The sequence below is a fragment of the Mandrillus leucophaeus genome, unplaced genomic scaffold, assembly GCF_000951045.1.
Source record: "Mandrillus leucophaeus isolate KB7577 unplaced genomic scaffold, Mleu.le_1.0 Scaffold60, whole genome shotgun sequence".
In the NCBI taxonomy this organism is placed as follows: Eukaryota; Metazoa; Chordata; class Mammalia; order Primates; family Cercopithecidae; genus Mandrillus; species Mandrillus leucophaeus.
In genome coordinates this window covers 2,192,921-2,214,305 of record NW_012106475.1, presented here as the reverse complement: position 1 = coordinate 2,214,305, position 21,385 = coordinate 2,192,921, and the positions used below count along the sequence as shown (strand labels likewise).

The window sequence follows — 21,385 nt, the reverse complement described above, 5'->3', positions numbered from 1 at the left end:
AAAAAAAAAAAAAAAAAAGAGTAATAGTCTCCAGTTCCACCCAGGTTGCTGTGAATGCCATTTTGTTCCTTTTCATGGCTGAGTAGTATTCCATGGTGGGTGTGTGTGGGGTGTGTATCTCACATTTTCTTTTTTTATTATACTTTACAACGCCACTTTTTGATGGGGGTCTTTGTTTTTTTCTTGTAAATTTGTTTAAGTTCCTTGTAGATTCTGGATATTAGACCTTTGTCAGATGGATAGATGGCAAAAATTTTCTCCCATTCTGTAGGTTGCCTATTCACTCTGATGATAGTTTCTTTTGCTGTGCAGAAGCTCTTTCGTTTAATTAAATCCCATTTGTCAATTTTGGCTTTTGTTGCAATTGCTTTTGGTGTTTTAGTCATGAAGTCTTTGCCCATGCCTATGTGCTGAATGGTATTGCCTAGGTTTTCTTCTACGGTTTTTACAGTTTTAGGTCTTAGGTGTAAGTCTTTAATCCATCCTAAGTTAATTTGTGTATAAGGTGTAAGGAAGGGGTCCAGTTTCAGTTTTCTACATATGGCTAGCCAGTTTTCCCAACACCATTTATTAAATAGGGAATCCTTTCATAATTGCTTGTTTTTGTTAGGTTTGTCAAAGATCAGATGGTTGTAGATGTATGGTGTTATTTCTGAGGCCTCTGTTTCATTGGTCTATATATCTGTTTTGGTATGTATACCATGCTGCATTTGTTACTATAACCTTGTAGTATAGTTTGAAGTCAGGTAGCGTGATGCCTCCAGCTTTGTTCTTTTTGCTTAGGATCGTCTTGACTATATGGGCTCTCTTTTTGTTTCATATGAAATTTAAAGTAGTTTTTTCTAATTCTGTGAAGAAAGTCAATGGTAGCTTGATGGGGATAGCACTGAATCTATAAATTACTTTGGGCAGTATGGCCATTTTCACAATATTGATTCTTCCTATCCATGAGCATGGAATGTTTTTCGATTTGTTTGTGTCCTCTGTCATTTCCTTGAGCAATGGTTTGTAGCTCTCCTTAAAGAAGTCCTTCACATACCTGGTAAGTTGTACTCCTAGGTATTTTATTCTCTTTGTAGCAATTGTGAATGGGAGTTCACTCATGATTTGGCTCTCTGTTTGTCTGTTATTGGTGTATAGGAATGCTTGTGATTTTTGCACATTGATTTTGTATCCTGAAACTTTGCTGAAGTTGCTAATCAGCTTAAGGGGATATTGGGCTGAGACAGTGGGGTTTCCTAAACACACAATCATGTCATCTGTAAAAAGAGACAATTTGACTTCCTCTCTTCCTATTTGAATACTCTTTATTTTTTTCTCTTGCCTGATTCCCCTGGCAAGAACTTCCAATACTATGTTGAATAGGAGTGGTGAGAGAGGGCATTCTTGTCTTGTGCCCATTTTCAAAGGGAATGCTTCCAGCTTTTGCCCATTCAGTATGATATTGGCTGTGGGTTTGTCATAAATAGCTGTTATTATTTTCAGATATGTTCCATCAATACCTAGTTTATTGAGTGTTTTTAGCAAGAAGAGGTGTTGAATTTTATCAAAGGCCTTTTCTGGATCTACTGACATAATCATGTGGGTTTTGTCACTGGTTCTGTTTATATGATGGATTACATTTAATGATTTGCATTATGTTGAACCAACCTTGTATCCCAGGGATGAAGTCGACTTGATCGTGGTGGATAAGCTTTTTAATGTGCTGCTGGCTTCGGTTTTCCAGTATTTTATTGAGGATTTTCGCATCAATGTTCATCAAGGATATTGACCTGAAATTTTCCTTTTTGTTGTGTCTCTGCCAGGCTTTGGTATCAGGATGATGGCTGGCCTCATAAAATGAGTTGGGGAGGATTCCCTCTTTTTCTATTGTTTGGAATAGTTTCAGAAGGAATGGTACCAGCTCCTCTTTGTACCTCTGGTAGAATTCAGCTGTGAATCTGTCTGGTCCTGGGCTTTTCTTGGTTGGTAGGCTATTAATTACTGCCTCAATTTCAGAACTTGTTATTGGTCTATTCACGGATTCGACTTCTTCCTGGTTTAGTCTTGGGAGGGTGTATCTGTCCAGGAATTTATCCATTTCTTCTGGATTTCTAGTTTTTTTTTGCATAGAGGTGGTTATAGTATTCTCTGATGGTAGTTTGTATTTCTGTGGGATCAGTGGTGATATCCCCTTTATCGTTTTTTATTGTGTCTATTTGATTCTTCTCTCTTTTCTTCTTTATTAGTCTGGTTAGTGGTCTATCTATTTTGTTAATCTTTTCAAAAAAACCAGCTCCTGGATTCATTGATTTTTTTGAAGGGTTTTTTATGTCTCTATCTCCTTCAGTTCTGCTCTGATCTTAGTTATTTCCTTTCTTTTTTTTTTTTTTTTTTGTTTTTCTTGAGGCAGAGTCTTGCTCTGTCGCCCAGGCTGGAGTGCAATGGCACGATCTCGGCTCACTGCAAGCTCCGCCTCCCGGGTTTATGCCATTCTCCTGCTTCAGCCTCCCTAGTAGCTGGGACTACAGGCACCCACCACCACACTGGCTAATTTTTTTGTATTTTTAGTAGAGACGGGGTTTCACCGTGTTAGCCAGGATGGTCTTGATCTCCTGACCTTGTGATCCACCCGCCTTGGCCTTCCAAAATGCTGGGATTACAGACGTGAGCCACCACGCCCAGCCTGATCTTAGTTATTTCTTGTCCTCTGCTAGCTTTTGAATTTGTTTGCTCTTTCTTCTCTAGTTCTTTCAATTGTGATGTTAGGGTGTCGATTTTAGATCTTTCCTGCTTTCTCATGTGGGCATTTAGTGCTATAAATTTCCCTCTAAACACTGCTTTAGCTGTGGCCCAGAGATTCTGGTACATTGTGTCTCTGTTCTCATTGGTTTCAAATAACTTCTTTTTTTTCTGCCTTAATTTACCCAGTAGTCATTCAGGAACAGGTTGTTCAGTTTCCATGTAGTTGTGCGGTTTTGAGTGAGTTTCTTAATCCTGAATTCTAATTTGATTTCACTGTGGTCTGAGGGACTGTTTGTTATGATTTCTGTTCTTTTGCATTTGCTGAGTAGAGTTTTACTTCCAATTATGTGGTCAATTTTAGAATAAGTGCGATGTGGTGCTGAGAAGAATGTATATTCTGATGATTTGGAGTGGAGAGTTCTGTAGATGTTAATTAGTTCTGCTTGGTCCAGGGCTGAGTTCAAGTCCTGGATATGGTTGCTAATTTTCTGTCTCATTGATCTGCCTAATATTGACAGTGGGGTGTTAAAGTCTCCCACTATTATTGTATGGGAGTCTAAGTCTCTTTGTAGGTCTCTAAGAACTTGCTTTATGAATCTGGGTGCTCTTATATTGGGTGTGTATGTATTTAGGATAGTTAGCTCTTTTTTGCATTGATCCCTTTACCATTACATAATCCCCTTCTTTGTCTTTTTTTATCTTTGTTGGTTTAAAGTCTGTTTTATCAGAGACTAGGATTGCAATCCTTGCTTTTTTTTGCTTTCCATTGTTTGGTAAATATTTCTCCATCCCTTTATTTTGAGCCTATGTGTTTGCATGTGAGATGGGTCTCCTGAATATAGCACACCAATGGGTCTTGACTCTTTATCCAATTTGCCAATCTGTGTATTTTAATTGGGGCATTTAGCCCATTTACATTTAAGGTCAATATTGTTATGTGTGAATTTGATCCTGTCATTATGGTGCTAGCTGGTTATTTTGCCCATTAGTTGATGCAGTTTCTTCATAGCGTCGATGGTCTTTACAATTTGGTATGTTTTTGCAGTGGCTCATACCAGTTGTTCCTTTCCAGGTTTAGTGCTTCCTTCAGGAGCTCTTGTAAGACAGGCCTGGTAGAGACAAAATCCATCAGCATTTGCTTGTCTGTACAGGATTTTATTTCTCCTTCACTTAGGAAACTTAGTTTGACTAAGTTTCTGGGTTGAAAATTAGTTTCTTTAAGAATGTTGAATATTGGCCCCCGCTCTATTCTGGTTTGTAGGGTTTCTGCAGAGAGAGCCACTGTTAGTCTGATGGGCTTCCCTTTGTGGGTAACCAGATCTTTCTCTCTGGCTGCCCCTAACATTTTTTCCTTCATTTCAACCTTGGTGAATCTGATGATTATGTGCATTGGGGTTGCTCTTCTCGTGGAGTATCTTTGTGGTTCTCCATATTTCCTGAATTTGAATGTCAGCCTGTCTTTCTAGGTTGGGGAAGCTCTCCTGGATAATATCCTGAAGTGTGTTTTCCAACTTGATTCCATTCTTCCCGTCACTTTCAGGTACACCAATCAAACATAGGTTTGGTTGTTTCACATAGTCTCATATTTTTGGAGGCCTTGTTCATTCCTTTTAATTCTTTTCTCTCTAATCTTGTCTTCACACTTTATTTCATTAAGTTGATCTCCAGTATTTGATATCCTTTCTTCCACTTGATCGATTCTGCTATTGATGCTTGTGTATGCGTCACGAAGTTCTCGTGCTGTGTTTTTCAGCTCCATCAGGTCGTTTATGTTCTTCTCTAAACTGGTTATTCTAGTTAGCAGTTCCTCTAACCTTTTATCAAGGTTCTTAACTTCCTTGCATTGGGTTAGAACATGCTCCTTTAGCTTGGAGGAGTTTGTTATTACCCAGCTTCTGAAGCCTACTTCTGTCAATTCGTCAAACTCATTCTCTGTCTAGTTTTGTTCCCTTGCTGGCGAGGAGTTGTGATCCTTTGGCGGAGAAGAGGCGTTCTGGTTTTTGGAATTTTCAGCCTTTTTGCACTGGGTTTTCCTCATCTTTGTGGATTTATCTACCTTTGGTCTTTGATGTTGGTGACTTTTGGATGGGGTTTCTGTGTGGGCGTGTGGGCGTCCTTTTTGTTGATATTGATGCTATTGCTTTCTGTTTGTTAGTCAGGCCCCTCTGCTGCAGGTCTGCTGGAATTTGCTGGAGATCCACTCTAGACCCTGTTTGCGTGGGTATCACCAGTGGAGGCTGCAGAACAGCAAAGATTGCTGCCTGCTCCTTCCTCTGGAAGTTTCATCCCAGAGGGGCACCTGCCAGATGCCAGCTGGAGCTCTCCTGTTCTCCTGTACGAGGTGTCTGTCGACCCCTGCTGGGAGGTGTCTCCCCGTTAGGAGGCATGGGGTTCAGGGGCCCACTTGAGGAGGCAGTCTGTCCCTTAACAAAGCTTGAGCACTGTGCTGGGAGATCTGTTGCTCTCTTTGGAGCCAGCAAGGCAGGAATGTTTAAGTCTGCTGAAGCTGTGTCCACAGCCATCCCTTTCCCCAACTGCTCTCTCCTAGGGAGATGGGAGTTTATCTATAAGCTCCTGACTGGGGCTGCTGCCTTTCTTTCAGAGATGCCCTGCCCAGAGTGGAGGAATCTAGAGAGGCAGTCTGGCTACAGCAGCTTTTCTGCACTGTGGTGGGTTCTGCACCCAGTTCGAACTTCCAGCTGGCTTTGTTTACACTGTGAGGGGAAAACCACCTACTCAAGCCTCAATAATGGTGGACACCCCTCTCCCCACCAAGCTTGAGCATCCCAGGTTGACTTCAGACTGCTGTGCTGACAGCGAGAATTTCAAGCCAGTGGATCTTAGCTTGTTGGGCTCCGTTGGGGATGGGATCCACTGAGCAAGACCACTCGGGTCCCTGGCTTCAGCCCTCTTTCCAGGGGAGTGAATGGTTCTGTATCGCTGGCATTCCAGGTACCACTCAGTTGGAAATGCAGAAATCACCCATCTTCTTTCTGCATTGGTCTCACTGGGAGCTGCAGACCAGAGCTGTTCCTATTCAGCCATCTTGCCCAGGAATCCCATATTTTCTTTATCCATTCATTGATTGATGGGCATTTGCGCTAGTTTTACATGTTTGCAATTGCAAATTATGTTGCTATAAACATGTGTGTGCAGGTATCTTTTTCATATAATGACTTCTTTTCCTCTGGGTATATACCTACTAGTAGGATTGTTGGTCAAATGGTAGATCTACTTTTAGTTCTTTAAGGCATCTCCACACTGTTTTCCATAATGGTTGTACTAATTTACATTCCCACCAGCAGTGTAAAAGTGTTCCCTTTTCACCATATCTGTGCCAACAATATACTTAGAACAAGTATTTGGTCAACTAACATATCATTCTCTGTACTGGGTAATAAGTAAATTTCACAGACCGTCAGCACTGGGGAACACACTTTGCGAAGCCCTCATGGTGGACTATAGTTAAAGGAACACAGATCTACCTTTCACCCCTTCCAGATCTATAGTCATAGCCCCACAGTTGTGCTTTGCCAATCTTAATAAAGCTTATAGCCTGGGGTACAAATAAGGCTGAGGACTACAACCAGGTACTTGTTACAGAAGAAACATAGAATACAGAATCCTTGATTAGGATGAATCCCTTTGATTATATTCCTAGAAATATCAGAAATTGAAATTCATATTCAAAATATAATTGAAACATATAAATGATTTTGTGAAATGACTTTATAAAGTAGCTATATAAGTATTTAAACATACCTGTTACATATGACCAAAAACTGACTTTTTTACTTGCTTTATTATTACTTATAGGTTGTAAATTTAAAGATGTTAGAAGAAATGTCCAAAAAGATACAGGTAGGTATAATATCACACAACCACACTAATGGGTTTTTTAAATAAATAGCACTGAAAATCTCTCTCTCAAAAAGAACAAATCATAGTTTATTTTCAATACAACAATAAATTTTCAGTATTTTGTGAAGTTTCAAACTATAGACTTATTCTGATATGTAAAGAGGTATTTGTGAAGACCATCATTTACCTAACCATGGAGTTGCTTTTCACTGATTGTTGTAGTTGTATTATACATATAAACTACATTTGAGGTTAGAATGTAGAAGTTGGCAGGAAAAAAAGTATGTAAATAGAAAACTGACATATTGCTCTTCCCAGGTCTTTACTGTTCCTTGCAGACTTGACTGTGGTAGTAGAAATTAAGCATGAGCTGGGAACTCCAAGTTAGCAGTGAAATTGTGAATCCTGTATGGAAAATTTTGAGAGCCAGCATCTAGATGGAAAAGACAGAATGGGAACTGGTTGTTGCATGATCAAAGATGTTCATACCATTATAGCCACAGTCTAATAATCCTCATAATCTTCCCCAATTTGGAATTTACATATTGCATGATACTAACAAATGTGAATTTTCAAAAGATTTTATTCTGATTGGCCTGGAATGTCTCAAACCTACTAGTCCTACCAATGTCCTTATAGTATGGCAAATTAAAATGTATATATTGCTTGATTCTGACCAGTATAGATTTTTTGAATCTTAAAACCTTTTCCTGGTTATTCTGGAACATCAGTTTGCTAATGTACTTTTAAAAATTTATTCCTGGCCAGGTGCATTGGTTCCACACCTGTAATCCCAGCACTTTGGTAGGCTGAGGCAGGTAGATCGCTTGAACTCAGGAGTTCGAGGACAGCCTGGGCAACAAGGCAAAACCCTGTCTATGCAAAAAATACAAAAATTAACTGGGCATGATGGCACGTGCCTGTAGTCCCAGCAACTTGGGAGGCCAAGGTGGGAGGATCACTTGAGCCCGGGATGTCAAAGCCGCAATGAGCTGAGATGGTGCCAAGATGACAAGGTCTTGCTCTGTCACCCAGGCTGGAGTGCAGTGGGCTGAGATTACATTACTGCACTCCAACCTGGTGGCAGAGCAAGACCCTGCCTCAAAAAAAAAAAAAAAAAAAGTATTCCTTACCTACCAAAAAAAGACTTAAAGACGCTAATAGATAGTTGACCCTTGTAGCATTTATAAAAATTTTCTGCTTTAGACACACCCAGCCATGCTAGGAAATTTCCATTTGGAGAACATTTAGGTCATAAGCAAAATATATGTAATTTAAATCATTGGTTCAAAGTCTGTCTTGTACATTTTGGAATGTCATATTCATTTAGCATTTTCTATAAAACCAGTTCCCAATTTTTTTTCTAAAAACTTTTTTTTTTCTGCAATGAAATCTTGAATGGAACCCATTACATAAAACAGGTCAATTTGTTTGATTGGAGACCTAGAATCTCCCCGCAGCAGTTCCTGAGATACCTTCCTAGACCTTTCTCAGAAAGCTGGAAAATCACTGGATAATAAAAATTACCAAATGTGTACAAGAGGCAAATAGATGTACAGTACTATACATCTCAGGGATTAGTTCATGAGAAGGTGCTTTGTACTTAAATAGCTAAATGTCCTTGGATTTAAGGGGCAGGGAGAGGGCTGGAGTTGGGGGCACTTAGATCAGCCAGAGTTACTTATTTTAAACCAAATCCTCTTTAGTTAATATTGCCATAAAGAAGTCCCAGTGTATAGAATGCCTATAGTGTTCATATCATTATAATGAAAAGAGCTAGGTCATATAAGTTTAATACAGGTAATGTTTTATTTTCTGGCGACCTAGTCTATAAAATTAAATACTCAAGGATGTGTTCCAGTGCAGATACAAGGGAGAATACTAGCACTCTGACACCATGGCCGTGCTGGAGATTTTATATACAATACTCAGAGTCAAGCAAACAGCTAAGTGATTAAATAACAGACATGGTTGATTTTGTGAGAAAAAGAAAAAAAGTACTATCATTCCTTAATTGAACATAGATCTATCATTCCTTAATTGAACATAGATCTATCATTCCTTAATTGATAGCACTTTTTTTCTTTTTCTCACAAAATCAACCATTTTTGCTACTCAATTTTAAGTGTTTTAAGAGTTATTTTATGCCGGGCGTGGTGGCTCATGCTTGTAATCCCAGCACTTTGGGAGGCTGCGGTGGGCGGATCACCTGAGGTCGGGAGTTCAAGACCAGCCTGACTAACATGGTGAAACCCCATCTCTACTAAAAATACAAAATTAGCCAGATGTGGTGCCACATGCCTGTAATCCCAGCTACTTGGGAGGCTGAGGCAGGAGAATCACTTGAACCTGGGAGGCAGAGGTTGCAGTGATCCAAGATCGTGCCATTGCACTCTAGCCTGGTGACAGAGCGAGACTCTGTCTCAAAAAAACAAAAAAGAAAAAAAGAGTTATTTTAAAGCAGTATTTATTGCAAAAAAAAATTTTTTGCAAGAACAGCAATTGACTTATTTTGCAATTCAGTAAAAGGCATTTTGACTTGTAAAATGAGGTTTAATTCTAGTCATCTTTTGATTCAGACATATCAATAGGCACTTCAGATTTATAGATTGTCATTTGGTATTAGTTTGGCTTAAGAAACTTAACTTCATATTCTCCCTCTTGATGGTATTTAAATGTGCGGTGTTTTCTATGTGTGTGTGTCTGTGTATCCTGGTCTATTGGCAGAAGAACTAAAGAGCTGTGGTATACAAGACATATTTGTTTTCTGCACCAGAGGGGAACTGTCAAAATATAGAGTCCCAAACCTTCTGGATCTCTACCAGCAATGTGGAATTATCACCCATCATCATCCAATCGCAGATGGAGGGACTCCTGACATAGCCAGCTGCTGTGAAATAATGGAAGAGCTTACAATCTGCCTTAAAAATTACCGGAAAACCTTAATACAGTACGTTCTCCTTTTCTCCATACACTACGGGAGAAATGTCACAGTCAAAATGATTTCTGGAATCATTATTCAGTTAATAGTAATAACTATTCAGTTATTACCTACTTCCTAGTTCATTGTAAGGATTAAAAGGTAATAATGCACTAGAAAAGCACTGGCACAATGTCTGGTACAGGGTAAGTAGTCAAATATGTGCTGTTATTACTTTTCAAGAGTAGGGACAATAAATGAGTAGATTTAGAAATTATTAGAACAAGGTTACAAGCTTTGTTTTTATTTCTTTCCTTTAGTCTTAGACCTTTAGTGGCAATTTTGGGACCCTCCTTTCCCCTCCTCACCATCACCACCTCACTTACTAGCTTTTCAATTGCTTAGTTGCTTTCAACAGCAAGCAAATCAACTTTTTGGCCAGGTGCAGTGGCTCGCGTCTGTAATCCCGGCATTTTGGGAAGCTATTGTGGTGGATCGCTTGAGCTTAGGAGTTCGAGACCAGCCTGGGCAACATGGCAAAACCCCATCTCTGCAAAAAATATACAAAAGAACATGCCAGGCATGGTGGTACGTGCCTGTAGTCCCAGCTACTCAGGAGGCTGAGGTGGGGGCACTGCTTGAGCCTGGGAGACAGAGGTTGCAGTGAGCCAAGATGACAGTACTGCACTCCAGCCTGGGTGACAGGGAGAACCCATCTAAAAAAAAAAAAAAAAAAAAGAATAAAGTCGATTTTTTCAAAATTAGCTACCAAAAAAGTTATCTGTAAGCAACAAGCAGTCCTAAAAATATGACTTGAAAATTACATTTGATGATATGACTCTGCTAACAGATTGAAAGACGGCCTGTCATTGTGTGTCAGTGGCTATAAAAACACAAGCCGCTGGTGTGAAAGTTTAAAACAAAATAGGTTAAGGAAAGGGGACAAAATAAGGAAGAAAGAAAAGCAGCTTGGAGGAAGGCCAGAGAGAGTGGCAGTGGGCAGTAGATACTAGCATGGCAAAGATTCAAAGGGGCGATGTGGGTAATAAACAAGAAATGCTCTGCCAGAAGTGAAACACACAAAGCAACAGAGAGCCAGCCATGGGGAGGAAACTGGCTGTTGCTATGCATAATGTACGTTTCATAGTCTAATAACTTGCTTAATCCTTTCTGGAATAAGGTAGGGTATTAAATAGTTTACAACCTCAAAAGCCCTAAGGTCCTTAAGGGCATTGCTTTGAGCTAGAAGTATAGAAATTACATCAAATAGCCATGAGGTTCTCAGGGCACCTAGTGATAGGACAAGCCCAGCTAACGTCTCCCCTTAAACCTGTAGCCCAGGGGCCTTGTGCCAACAGCGCCAGTTCTGAAGGCAAACCAACTAGTATGAGGGTCTTTGGAGACACACACCTGTTTGTGGCCAAACTGAACTCTGACATACAGAGAAATACAGTTTGCAGAATATGCAGTAAAGAACTAGAAGCCATTCTACATCCTATTGTTTCCCATCTTCCTCTATGGAAAAGCATAGTCACTTATCCAGTACTAATTATAAAAGCTAAATTTCAAATAGATCCAGTTGTTGATGTGAAAGGTGCTGATACATATACGTAAAGTAGCATTAGATAGTTAAATGTAGCTGGGGAAAAATATTTTCCAATATATGGCCCTATTTTTCAAACCATTTTGAGATTTTTTTTTTTTTTTTCAAATAAATTTTTGAAAGCTGCCTTTACTGAAAAGTTTCCAGAAATCAAACTAGCTCTGTTTAGCAAAGTGAAGCTTAACAAATTCTACTCTAGCTGGTTCTGGCAACCCAAATGCTCTGATGTTTGTGCAGACTACAAACAGGATAGACAGTAGATGGGTGACTTTGCATATGCTGAATGTTTCAGTCTCCCATAAAATAAAGCATCTGACAACTGGAATTTTTCATCATCCTAGAGCTTTCAAAGGTGTCCCATAGTGACTAGTTTATTTCCTATCCATTCTGCCATCTTTGAGGACCCACACTTCTAGACAGCTATAGTGCTTATCCTTCAGCAACAGGGTCTGGTAAACCTTTTTCACTGTCCTGTTGTCTACCAGTGTCATCTCACTGGTTCTGCCTGGACATTTGCAGCCCTTTATAAATCGGTGAACAACACTGCTTTCCTACTGTATTTTGTAGTTTCCTGGGGCTATTGTAACAAAGTACCACAAACCGGGTAGCTGAAAACAACAGAAATTTCTTTTTTCCCATTTCTAGAGGATGTAAGTCCAAAATTAAGATGAGAGCAGAGCCGTGCCCCCTGAGACTGAGAGTCCTTCCATGCCTCTTCCTAGCTTCTGGTGGTGGCTGTCAATCCGTGGCAGGCCTTGGCTTGCAGCCGAATCCCTCCAGTCTGCCTCTGTTGTCACATGATTCCTTGTGTGTCTGTCTTTGCATGGTGTTGTCCTCTTGTAGGGACACTAGTCATCTAGGATGAGGGCCCACTCTAATTTCTCTTAATTTGAATATACCTGCAAAGATTCTAATTCTGAATAAAGTCCCACTCATAGGTACAGGATAAGGACTTCAGCATGTCTTTTAGGGGGACATAATTCAACCAGTAACACCTACCACGTACCACACGCTGAGACTACCAAAGGAGGCACAGTCCCCACCTTCGAGGAACCTGTAACTGACAACACTACCACTGAAGTGCAGTAAGACAAGAGGCGGCACACAGGAGAATGATCCTTTCTGTAGGAGCACAAAGGCATTTTAGGAAATGAAATTTGAGGTTTTAAAAGATAAGTAGGAGTTCATCAAATAGAAGAAAAAAGATGAAAATAGCAAAAGGTATAAAATAGTATTAATCTTGCAAAAAGACACTGAAGTGTTCTATCTCAATTTTTTTTTTTTTAAATAAGACAGTTGTCTCTCTCTGTCACTCAGGCTGGAGTGCAGTGGCACTGTCATAGCTCACTGTAGCCTTGAACTCCCAGGCTCAAGCGATCCTCCCACCTCAGGCTCCCGAGTAGCTAGGACTACAGGTGTGTGCCACCATGCCAGGCCTTTTTTTTTTTTTTTTAATAGAGACAGGGTCTCGCTTTGTTGCCAAAGCTGGTCTTGAACTACTGGACTCAAGCAGTCCTCCCACCTTGGCCTCCCAAAGTGCTGGGATTATAGGCCTGAGCCATTATGCCCAGCCTCTACCTTTATATGGTAGATCCAGATCTCTGAAACAGGCCTATGTCTGGAACACTTTGTAGAAAGCAAGTTCACGAGTAAGGCTAGGGGTCAGTACCTATTTGGTCCTCTATTTCACATCCTAAAGCAAGATATTTATCTACAGCTTTACCTACAATACAATACAATATTTAATACAATACAATACAATACAATACAGTAATTGATGTCCTTAATGATAAGTCATCCACACTAATTTAGGTTCAGTATACCCTCTAAGTACATTAGGAAGCATGTAATACATTTTTTAGGATCTTTGAAAATGATTTAAATGAATAGTTTTGCTACTGAGGGTTAATCTCCATTTTTCTGGAAAATCTAGTTATACAAAACTGCTAATTTCTTCACAGTGCTAGATAACAGCAGCTAACGTTCATTTACTTCTTACTCTGCGCAAAGCTGTGTTCTAAGTCCTTGGCAAATGCTCACTCATTTGTGAGCCTCATTTAATCCTCACTCCGATGTACATACTATTGCTATCATCATTTTACAGGTGAAAAGGCTGAGTCCTAGAGAGATTAAATAACTTGCTTAGCTTTACACATGTAGTAAGTGGCAGAGCCAGGACTCAAGCCCAGGCAGTGGTGCTCCAGAGCCCATGCTCCAGACTTCAGTGATACCCTACCTCTGAACTCCTTTAGATACATGAACAGTTATTATCTACATGGCATTTGTCCGGTAACCACTCAGGTTTTGTTTAGACAGAGGAATAATCAAAATGACAGTTGGTAAAACGTCTGATTTCTATCTATTGGTAACATTCTCCATTTCTCAGATGTGGATCTTGGAGCCTAAAGAGGTCAATAAAAAGACTCTGCCTATCTTGATGTTTAGAGGTATTCAGAATTCCTCCCAACAAAGAAAGAAGCACACCTTGCTCTCAGTTGATTACATCAAAAATATTTATTAATCTTCCTGTGCAAGACACTGTGCTAGGCATTAGAGTTGTAAATAGAAGGCAGAAAGAGCAAGTCTTTAGTTGTAACTAGGGATGGAATGAAATGTACAAACTTCAAAACTATATTTCCCTTTCAGCTGCTATGGAGGACTTGGGAGATCTTGTCTTGGTAAGAAATATATTTCTATTATTTTTTTAACCTCCAAATAGACAAACTTCTCTTTCCAGACCATATGCTCATTTTGTATTAAAATGGAACCAACCACAATGTAAGTTTGCTAAGACTCAAAGGATGACTGACGGCCCTAACCATGGTGTTCCCTGGAAAGCTTGGCTGGGAGTGGGAGGTAGTTTCAGCATTGTTCTGGAGGATTCTGGCAAAACATCATTTACAAGTCTTAACACCTGCATTCTTATTTTTTAACATTTTTTGATGTTCTTCCTGTGTAGGTGTTATAATACAGTAACTTCCAAATAGTTTCCATGGGTAACTATTTACAAATACTGAGGTTACTATATGTTAATTTAAAAAATTTTTTTAATGTACTAGGAAAAACAAAAAGAGTTCATGAAATGCCACACTGGAGTAGTTAGTTATTTTTTTTTAGTGTTGGATGACATTAAAATTGAAAGCTTTTGTGTTTCAAAAAATACTATCAAAATGACAAGACAACCCATAGAATGGGAAAAATATATTTACAATCTATATATTTAATAAGGGATTTATATCCAGAATATAAAAAGAACTCTTACAACTCAGTAATAAAAAGATAGGCCGGGCGTCGTGGCTTATGCCTGTAATCTCTGCACTTTGGGAGGCCAAGGCAGACAGATCACCTGAGTTCAGGAGTTTGAGAACAGCATGGGCAACATGGTGAAACCCCATCTCTACAAGAAATACAAAAATTAGCCAGGCATAGTGGTGCATGCCTGTAGTCCCAGCTCCTGTGGGGCTGAGGCTGGAGGACTGCTTGGGCCCAGGAGGTCAAGGCACCAGTGAACCAAGTTTACGCCACTGCACTCCAGCCTAGATGACAAAGTGAGATCCTCTGTCTCTCAAAAAAAAATAATAACAACAATAATAAACAAACAACATAATTGAAAAATGGGCAAAGTATCCGAATAAACCTTTTTTCAGGCAAGACACACATATAGTCAATAAGCACATGAAAAGATGCTCAGCATCATTAATCATCAGGAAATGCAAATCAGAACTACAGTGGATACCACTGGACACCCATTAGGAAGGGTATTATAAAAGACATGAAAAATAGCAAGTATTGGCAAGGATGTAGAGAAATTCGAACCCTCATACGCTGTTGGTGGGAATGTAAAATGGTCCAGCTGCTTTGGAAAATAGTCTGGCAGTAGTTCCTCAAACAGGTAAACATTAACATATGACCCAGCAATTTCACTCCAAAGTATATACTCACAAACTTGTATACAAATGTTTATAGCAGCATTAATCATAATAGCCAAAAAATGGAAACAGCCTAAAATGTCCATCAGTTGACAAATGGATAAAAACAATGTGGCATATCCATACAATGGAATATTATTTGATCATAAAAAGGAATTAAATACAGACATAAGCTACAATATGTATGAACCCTGAACACATTATGCTAAGAGAAGTCAGACACACACAAAAAAATGTTGTATGTTTCCCTTTATGTGATTGCTCAGAATAGGGGCAGATCTACAAAGTAGACTAGTGGTTGCCTAGGGCAGGGGTTGATGGGGAATAGAGGATGATAGCAAAAGGGTACACTTCTTTCTGAGGTGATGAAATGCTTTAAAATTGACTGTGGTGATGGTTGCACATGTCTGTGAATATACTAAAATCACTGAATGGATGAACACTTTAAATGGATGAAAGAATGAAGCCAGTGTTAAACTTTAATTCAACCATATGGTCATTTAAGATCATAATTTAACTGTCAAAAACACACACTAAAAGTCTCAGTCTTTTAATTCATTTGGAACAATTATACCAGTCTTCTGTATCAATAGAAGTCTTATTAAATATAAAATGCTCTACCTTGTCACTATTTAGCAACATATTATTTTTCTGTCATGTTCCATTAGTAGCTGCTTGTCTCCTACTATACCTGTCTGACACAATATCACCAGAGCAAGCCATAGACAGCCTGCGAGACCTAAGAGGATCCGGGGCAATACAGACCATCAAGGTGAGGAGGTGGGCGGTGCTTGCTTGGTTGTGGTTGGGGTGGCTGTTACACATACAGATTCATATGTAACCAAAAGGGCAGTGAAATGAAAATCCAAAGCACTCATTATTCAAATGCCACTCCACTTGCTTATGCTTTTAGTTTTTAAAAATTTACATGTAAATTTAATCCAGGTAGTCTTAAAAAGCACACAGTATTTCAAACAAGATAATGAAAATTTGAACTTCTTGGTTTACTTTTCCAGGATCTACCTACTGCTCAGTTTTTACCCCAGTCAGTTTTGGGAATGGATCCTCTCACCTAGAACAATGAGATGGTTATTATTAATGTAAACTTGGTAGGTTCTTGGGTAGATTCTCGGCCAAAAAAATCTATGGAAGATCCTATTATATCACCAAAACATTTAATAAAGATAGCTAAATGACTATAATACAAAAAATGGAAAGCAGTGCTAATTATCCTTTGCGGTGGATAACTGGGGACATCTTCCACATGTACATTCCCCTAACACTTCAAAACACTGCACTAGCAATGCCAAGGATATTGTATTAATCATGTTACTGAAAAGATTCTGCAGATTTCACTTACATTCTGTAAAGCTAATGTGCCTTCCTTTTGGAAGCGTGTCCTCTCAGCATTAGAATCCACTCATCAGAGGAGTGGGCACCAAAGAATCCTGGCCGTTAGGCAGCTCCCTAGACTTGACAGCCCATCTTCCCAGGGTTAGAGTTCTAATCCAGTGTCATTAACAGTGAATTATCATAATTACTGATAAATGCACCAAGGAACCTGATTCTTAGGGCTTAAATAAGGTCATTAACGGGACAATCTATACAAGATCCACTCCACTGTACAGGTCTGAAACAGAGAACTCCCCTTATGTTAAAACCAAATGATACGGCCAGGGGCGGTGGCTCATGCCTGTATCCTAGCACTTTGGGAGGCTGAGCTGGGTGGATCATTTAAGGCCAGGAGTTCGAGACCAGCCTGGCCAACATAACAAAACCTTGTCCCTAGGAAAAATACAAAAATTAGCCAGGGGTGGTTGTGTGTGTCTGTAGTCTCAGCTACTTGGGAGCCTGAGGCACAAGAATCGCTTGAACCGGGGAGGCAGAGGTTGCAGTGAGCCGAGATCACACCACTACACTCCAGACTGGGTGACAAAGCAAGACCCTTTCTCAAAAAAAAAAAAAAAATCAAATGATGCTTCAAATCCAAAAAGTTCATCTCCCTTCTCTTGAAAACAAAATACATGGCCATGGCCAGATGTATATATGAATATCCATATGTTTTCACCTCTTTAACATTGCTGATAATTAAGCCCACATTACTACAGACTGTCAGTTTATCACCTCAGCATTCTGTGGCAAACAGGCTTGCTGGTGTTAGCAATGCAGTTTCCTCTTCTCAATAAGGGTATGAAATGAGATGATTGGCAGAGTAAGAATATCTTCTGGGAAGCTATTAAAACCCCAAATAAATTATTTAAGGCTTTTATTTTGCTTATCTGCTAAGATTAGTGATAGTTTGTTTTTAAAAAATATTGTCTATGAAAATTATTCCTAGTGGATTATGTCATCACAAAAAGCAGAAGACTAGGGCTTCTATAAATTAAGAAATGGGTTTTCTTACATATACCAGTCACTTGCTATAGAAAGTGCTCTGCCCTTACTTACCAGGGGGGGAAAACGTTAGCAAAAATAATGTCATTATGTATTTTTAAAATCTTATTTGGTCCTGTAAGTAAAGAGAGAAAGGATTTTAGACTTATATCCATCTACATTTCATTTCACCTTCTGATTTTTAGAGACTTGTAGAACAATAGTTTTTCACACTAGTATATGGCTTTACTAAAAGATAAAACTTCCCCACCATACAAATGCTTCCTTACCCAAAAAGATATAGAATTATGCTTAGCAAGTATTTTTTATTCCTGATACCTGCTAGTATTGTGCCCACACTGATAACTAGTTTTCCACAGTGTATTCCCATGTATCTTTACTTTTTTCAGCAATACAATTATCTTCATGAGTTTCGGGACAAATTAGCTGCACATCAATCATCAAGAGATTCACAATCAAGATCTGTATCAAGATAAAGAATTTCAAATAGCATTTATATGACCGTGTCTGAAATGTCAGAGTTCTCTAGCATCATTTGCATTGAAATGAAACCACTAGTGTTAACAACTTGAATGTAAATGTACATGTGCAGATATTCCTAAAGTTTTATTGACAAAACTCATTGTGTCTTTCATTTCTTATAGGAACAGGAAAATTGGGATAGGAAAATTGGTATGCAATTTTCCTTTTAGAAATGAACTGGTTGTTCTGGTATACTTTACCTGGAGGTCATGCTGAAAACGTACATATGGAAAAATATTTGACTGCCTATTTTTAATACTTAGTACTTCATTTTTACTTCATTTTACTGTTTGTAACCACTGGGTAGCATATGACAAAGTAATAAGTAAGAAAACTGGTATGAGTGCCCAAACTTACTTTTAAATAATGTCCCCCTCCCTCTCTATTCCTCCCAAAACTTCTGCTTTTTACTTCATAGACCTACAGCATTGAAAAGGATCCTGTGAGTCTTCCAGTGGCCCCCTCCCAGTACTGGATCAGCCCCAAGAGTGTTTGTTTATTCACTATCTGCAGGAACGTTTTCAGAGATGAGGAATTCACTGGTTCAAACGGCCACTCCACTTTTTTTCCACCCTAGGAACTATATGGAATGAGATTAATCCTTTCACATTTATTTCATAAAGAAGTTAGCTACAGATTAACAATTTCCAACTCTCTCACTCCTTCACTTCCCCCTATACTATTAAACATCTTTTTTCATCTTTAAATTCAACTTTGAGTTACCCAAAACAGTCATTTGGGCTGTAGACAAGGGTCACACACAATGTGTCAAACAGACACACCTGTTTGAACAGTCAGTCAGTGGTTTCAGTAGGGCTTACAGTAGTCACATGGCTCTCTTGGCTACTGGTAATTAGAAGCGTGAACCCATGGCCATTTGGCAATGACCACCAGGTTGCAGACTCATAGGCACTTCCACAAAAGACAAAGTTTCACCACATCAAAATTTCATTTTTAAATAATTATTCAATGACCGGCTGGGCGTGGTGGCTCACGCCTGTAATCCCAGCACTTTGGGAGACCGAGGTGAGCGAATCGCTTGAGGTCAGGGGTTTGAGACCAGCCTGGCCAACATGACAAAACCCCATCTCTACTAAAAATACAAAAATTAGCCAGGCATGGTGGTGCACGCCTGTAATCCCAGCTACTGGGGAGGCTGAAGCAGGAAAATCACTTGAACCCGGGGCAGGCGGGGGTGGGGCACAGAGGTTGCAGTCAGCCGAGATCACACTACTGCACTCCAGCCTGGGCGACAGAGCAAGACTCCATTTCAAAAAAAAAAAAATCATACAATGACTAAACGTCTTATTTTGTCTCACACTACTCTTCTTGCTGCAGATGAACTGCTTGAATTTCATTACAAAATACTGCAAAACAATTACCAGCCCTATTTGGAAATTTCAGAGCACTAGTATGTATTGTAATATAAAATCAATATATTAATATAGTCATCCCTCGGTATCCTCAGAGGATTGGACCCCCCACCCCACCCCCAACAGCAAAATCCATGGATGCTCAAGTCCCTGATAGAAAATGGCATAGTATTTGTATACTTTAAATCATCTCCAGTTACTTATAATACCTAAATAATGTAAATGATGTGTAGTTATTATACTGGATTGGTTTTATTTGTAGTATTTTTTCAAATATTTTTTCAAATATTTTTTCAAATATTTTTCAAATATTTTTAATCTGCAGTTGAGTCAGCGGATTTAGAACCCATAGATACAGACGACCGACTGTACTTTTTTATACATACGCTGCTTCTAGAACTTAACATTTTATAAGAATACTCAGGAAGGCAGGAGGATCGCATATCCCAGCAGGATCTAAATGGTTAACCTAGGGATTTCATTTTCTCATATAATTAATACCAAAAGTTATATAGCAAGAAAGGTTTTTTTTTGAGACGGAGTCTCACTCTGTCGCCCAGCCTGGAGTGCAGTGGCGCAATCTCGGCTCACTGCAACCGCCGCCTCTGGGGTTCAGGCAATTTTCCTGCCTCTCCCAAGTAGCTGGGACTACAGGCGCCCGCCACCACGCCCGGCTAATTTTTTTTTTTGTATTTTTAGTAGAGGCGGGGTTTCACTGTGTTAGCCAGGATGGTCTCAATCTCCTGACCTCCTGATCTGCCCGCCCCGGCCTCCCAAAGTGCTGGGATTACAGGCGTGGGCCCCCGTGCCTGGCCCAAGAAAGGCATTTTTTTTAAGTACACGCTGTAATAGATTGGCCTTCTTCATGATTTTTGTATTATAACCATATACAATTTAAAAATCACAATTTCTATTAAACTTTAGATAGTCATTGATATTTACATTAGCCAATCTTTTACCGACAGTCCCCAATCTACAATGGTTCAACTTAGGATTTCTCAACCTTACAATCATGTGAAAGAAATATGTATTCAGTAGAAACTGTAGTTCAAGTATTCATACAACCATTCTGTTTTCACTTTCAGTACAGTACAATGTTTGAGACATTCAACACATTATTATATTGGCTTTGTGTTAGGTCATTTTGCCCAACTGTAGGCTGATGTAAATGTTATGACTATGTTTAAGGTGGCTAAGCTATGATGCTTGATAGTTTAGGTGTAGTAAATGCATTTGTGACTTACATTTTCAACTTACGATGTCCAGAGATAATTCCATTGTAAATTGAGAAGCATATATATTATCATTCTCTCAACAAAAGTACATAGCTTATTCATGAATACTTAGGAAAATGGAGAGAAAATATTGGCATGGATTAATCAAATACTTTAATATCAACTGAATTTTCAGAGTATTTGCATCTCCCAATTCCCACGGAAAGGGCTATTTAAGCCTCTACATTTACAAAGCTTCAGTAGACCAGCCACAGTGGCTCATGTCTGTAATCCCAGCACTTATGGGAGGCTGAGGCAGGCAAATCGCTTGACCTCAGGAGTTCGAGAGCAGCCTAGGCAACATGATGAAACCCTGTCTCTACTAAAAGTACAAAAATTAACCGGGTGTGGTGGTATGCATCTGTGGTCCCAGCTACTTGGGAGGCTAAGGTGGGAGGATCACTTGAGCCCAGGGAGGTAGAGGCTACAGTGAGCCATGATAACACCACTGCACTCTAGCCTGGACAACAGTGAGACCCTGTCTCAAACAAAAATCAAAAAATTTTAAAAAATGCTTGACTAAACTACTTTAATACTAACTATAAGGGAAAACATCAACTATTCTGTAACAGAGAAACATGAGATGTCAATTACTAAAATATAATTGTCCAGTTAAATATTCCAGTATTCCAAGGAAAAGTATTTTCTCTACCTCACCTGTGGGATAGTCCCCAAAACAATGAGCAAAGAGGGCGGAGAGAGAATCAGAGTCCTGGTCATACACAAACTAGCGGCATTTGAAATTAACACACAGACTCAGCCATTATGCATAAACTACACAAGGA

The 21,385-nt window shown here is 39.4% G+C and overlaps 1 protein-coding gene across 5 annotated transcripts in view; it reads left to right on the top strand.

Annotated features, from left to right (window-relative positions):
* The window catches only part of CDKN3 (cyclin-dependent kinase inhibitor 3), a 24,574-nt gene extending 6,357 nt beyond the window's left edge, over positions 1-18,217 (top strand). For 2 of the 5 annotated variants that reach the window (XM_011999703.1, XM_011999707.1), the window contains 5 exons: positions 6,541-6,585; positions 9,313-9,535; positions 13,755-13,786; positions 15,706-15,809; positions 17,821-18,049. In XM_011999703.1, coding sequence (XP_011855093.1) covers positions 6,541-6,585; positions 9,313-9,535; positions 13,755-13,786; positions 15,706-15,809; positions 17,821-17,907 — 491 coding nt within the window. In that variant the 3' untranslated portion in view covers positions 17,908-18,049. Of the gene's footprint in view, positions 1-6,540; positions 6,586-9,312; positions 9,536-13,754; positions 13,787-15,705; positions 15,810-16,053; positions 16,147-17,820 lie in introns of all 5 variants that reach the window. The other 3 variants (XM_011999706.1, XM_011999704.1, XM_011999705.1) reach the window with 3 other exon arrangements.
* The last annotated feature ends 3,168 nt before the right edge of the window (positions 18,218-21,385 follow it).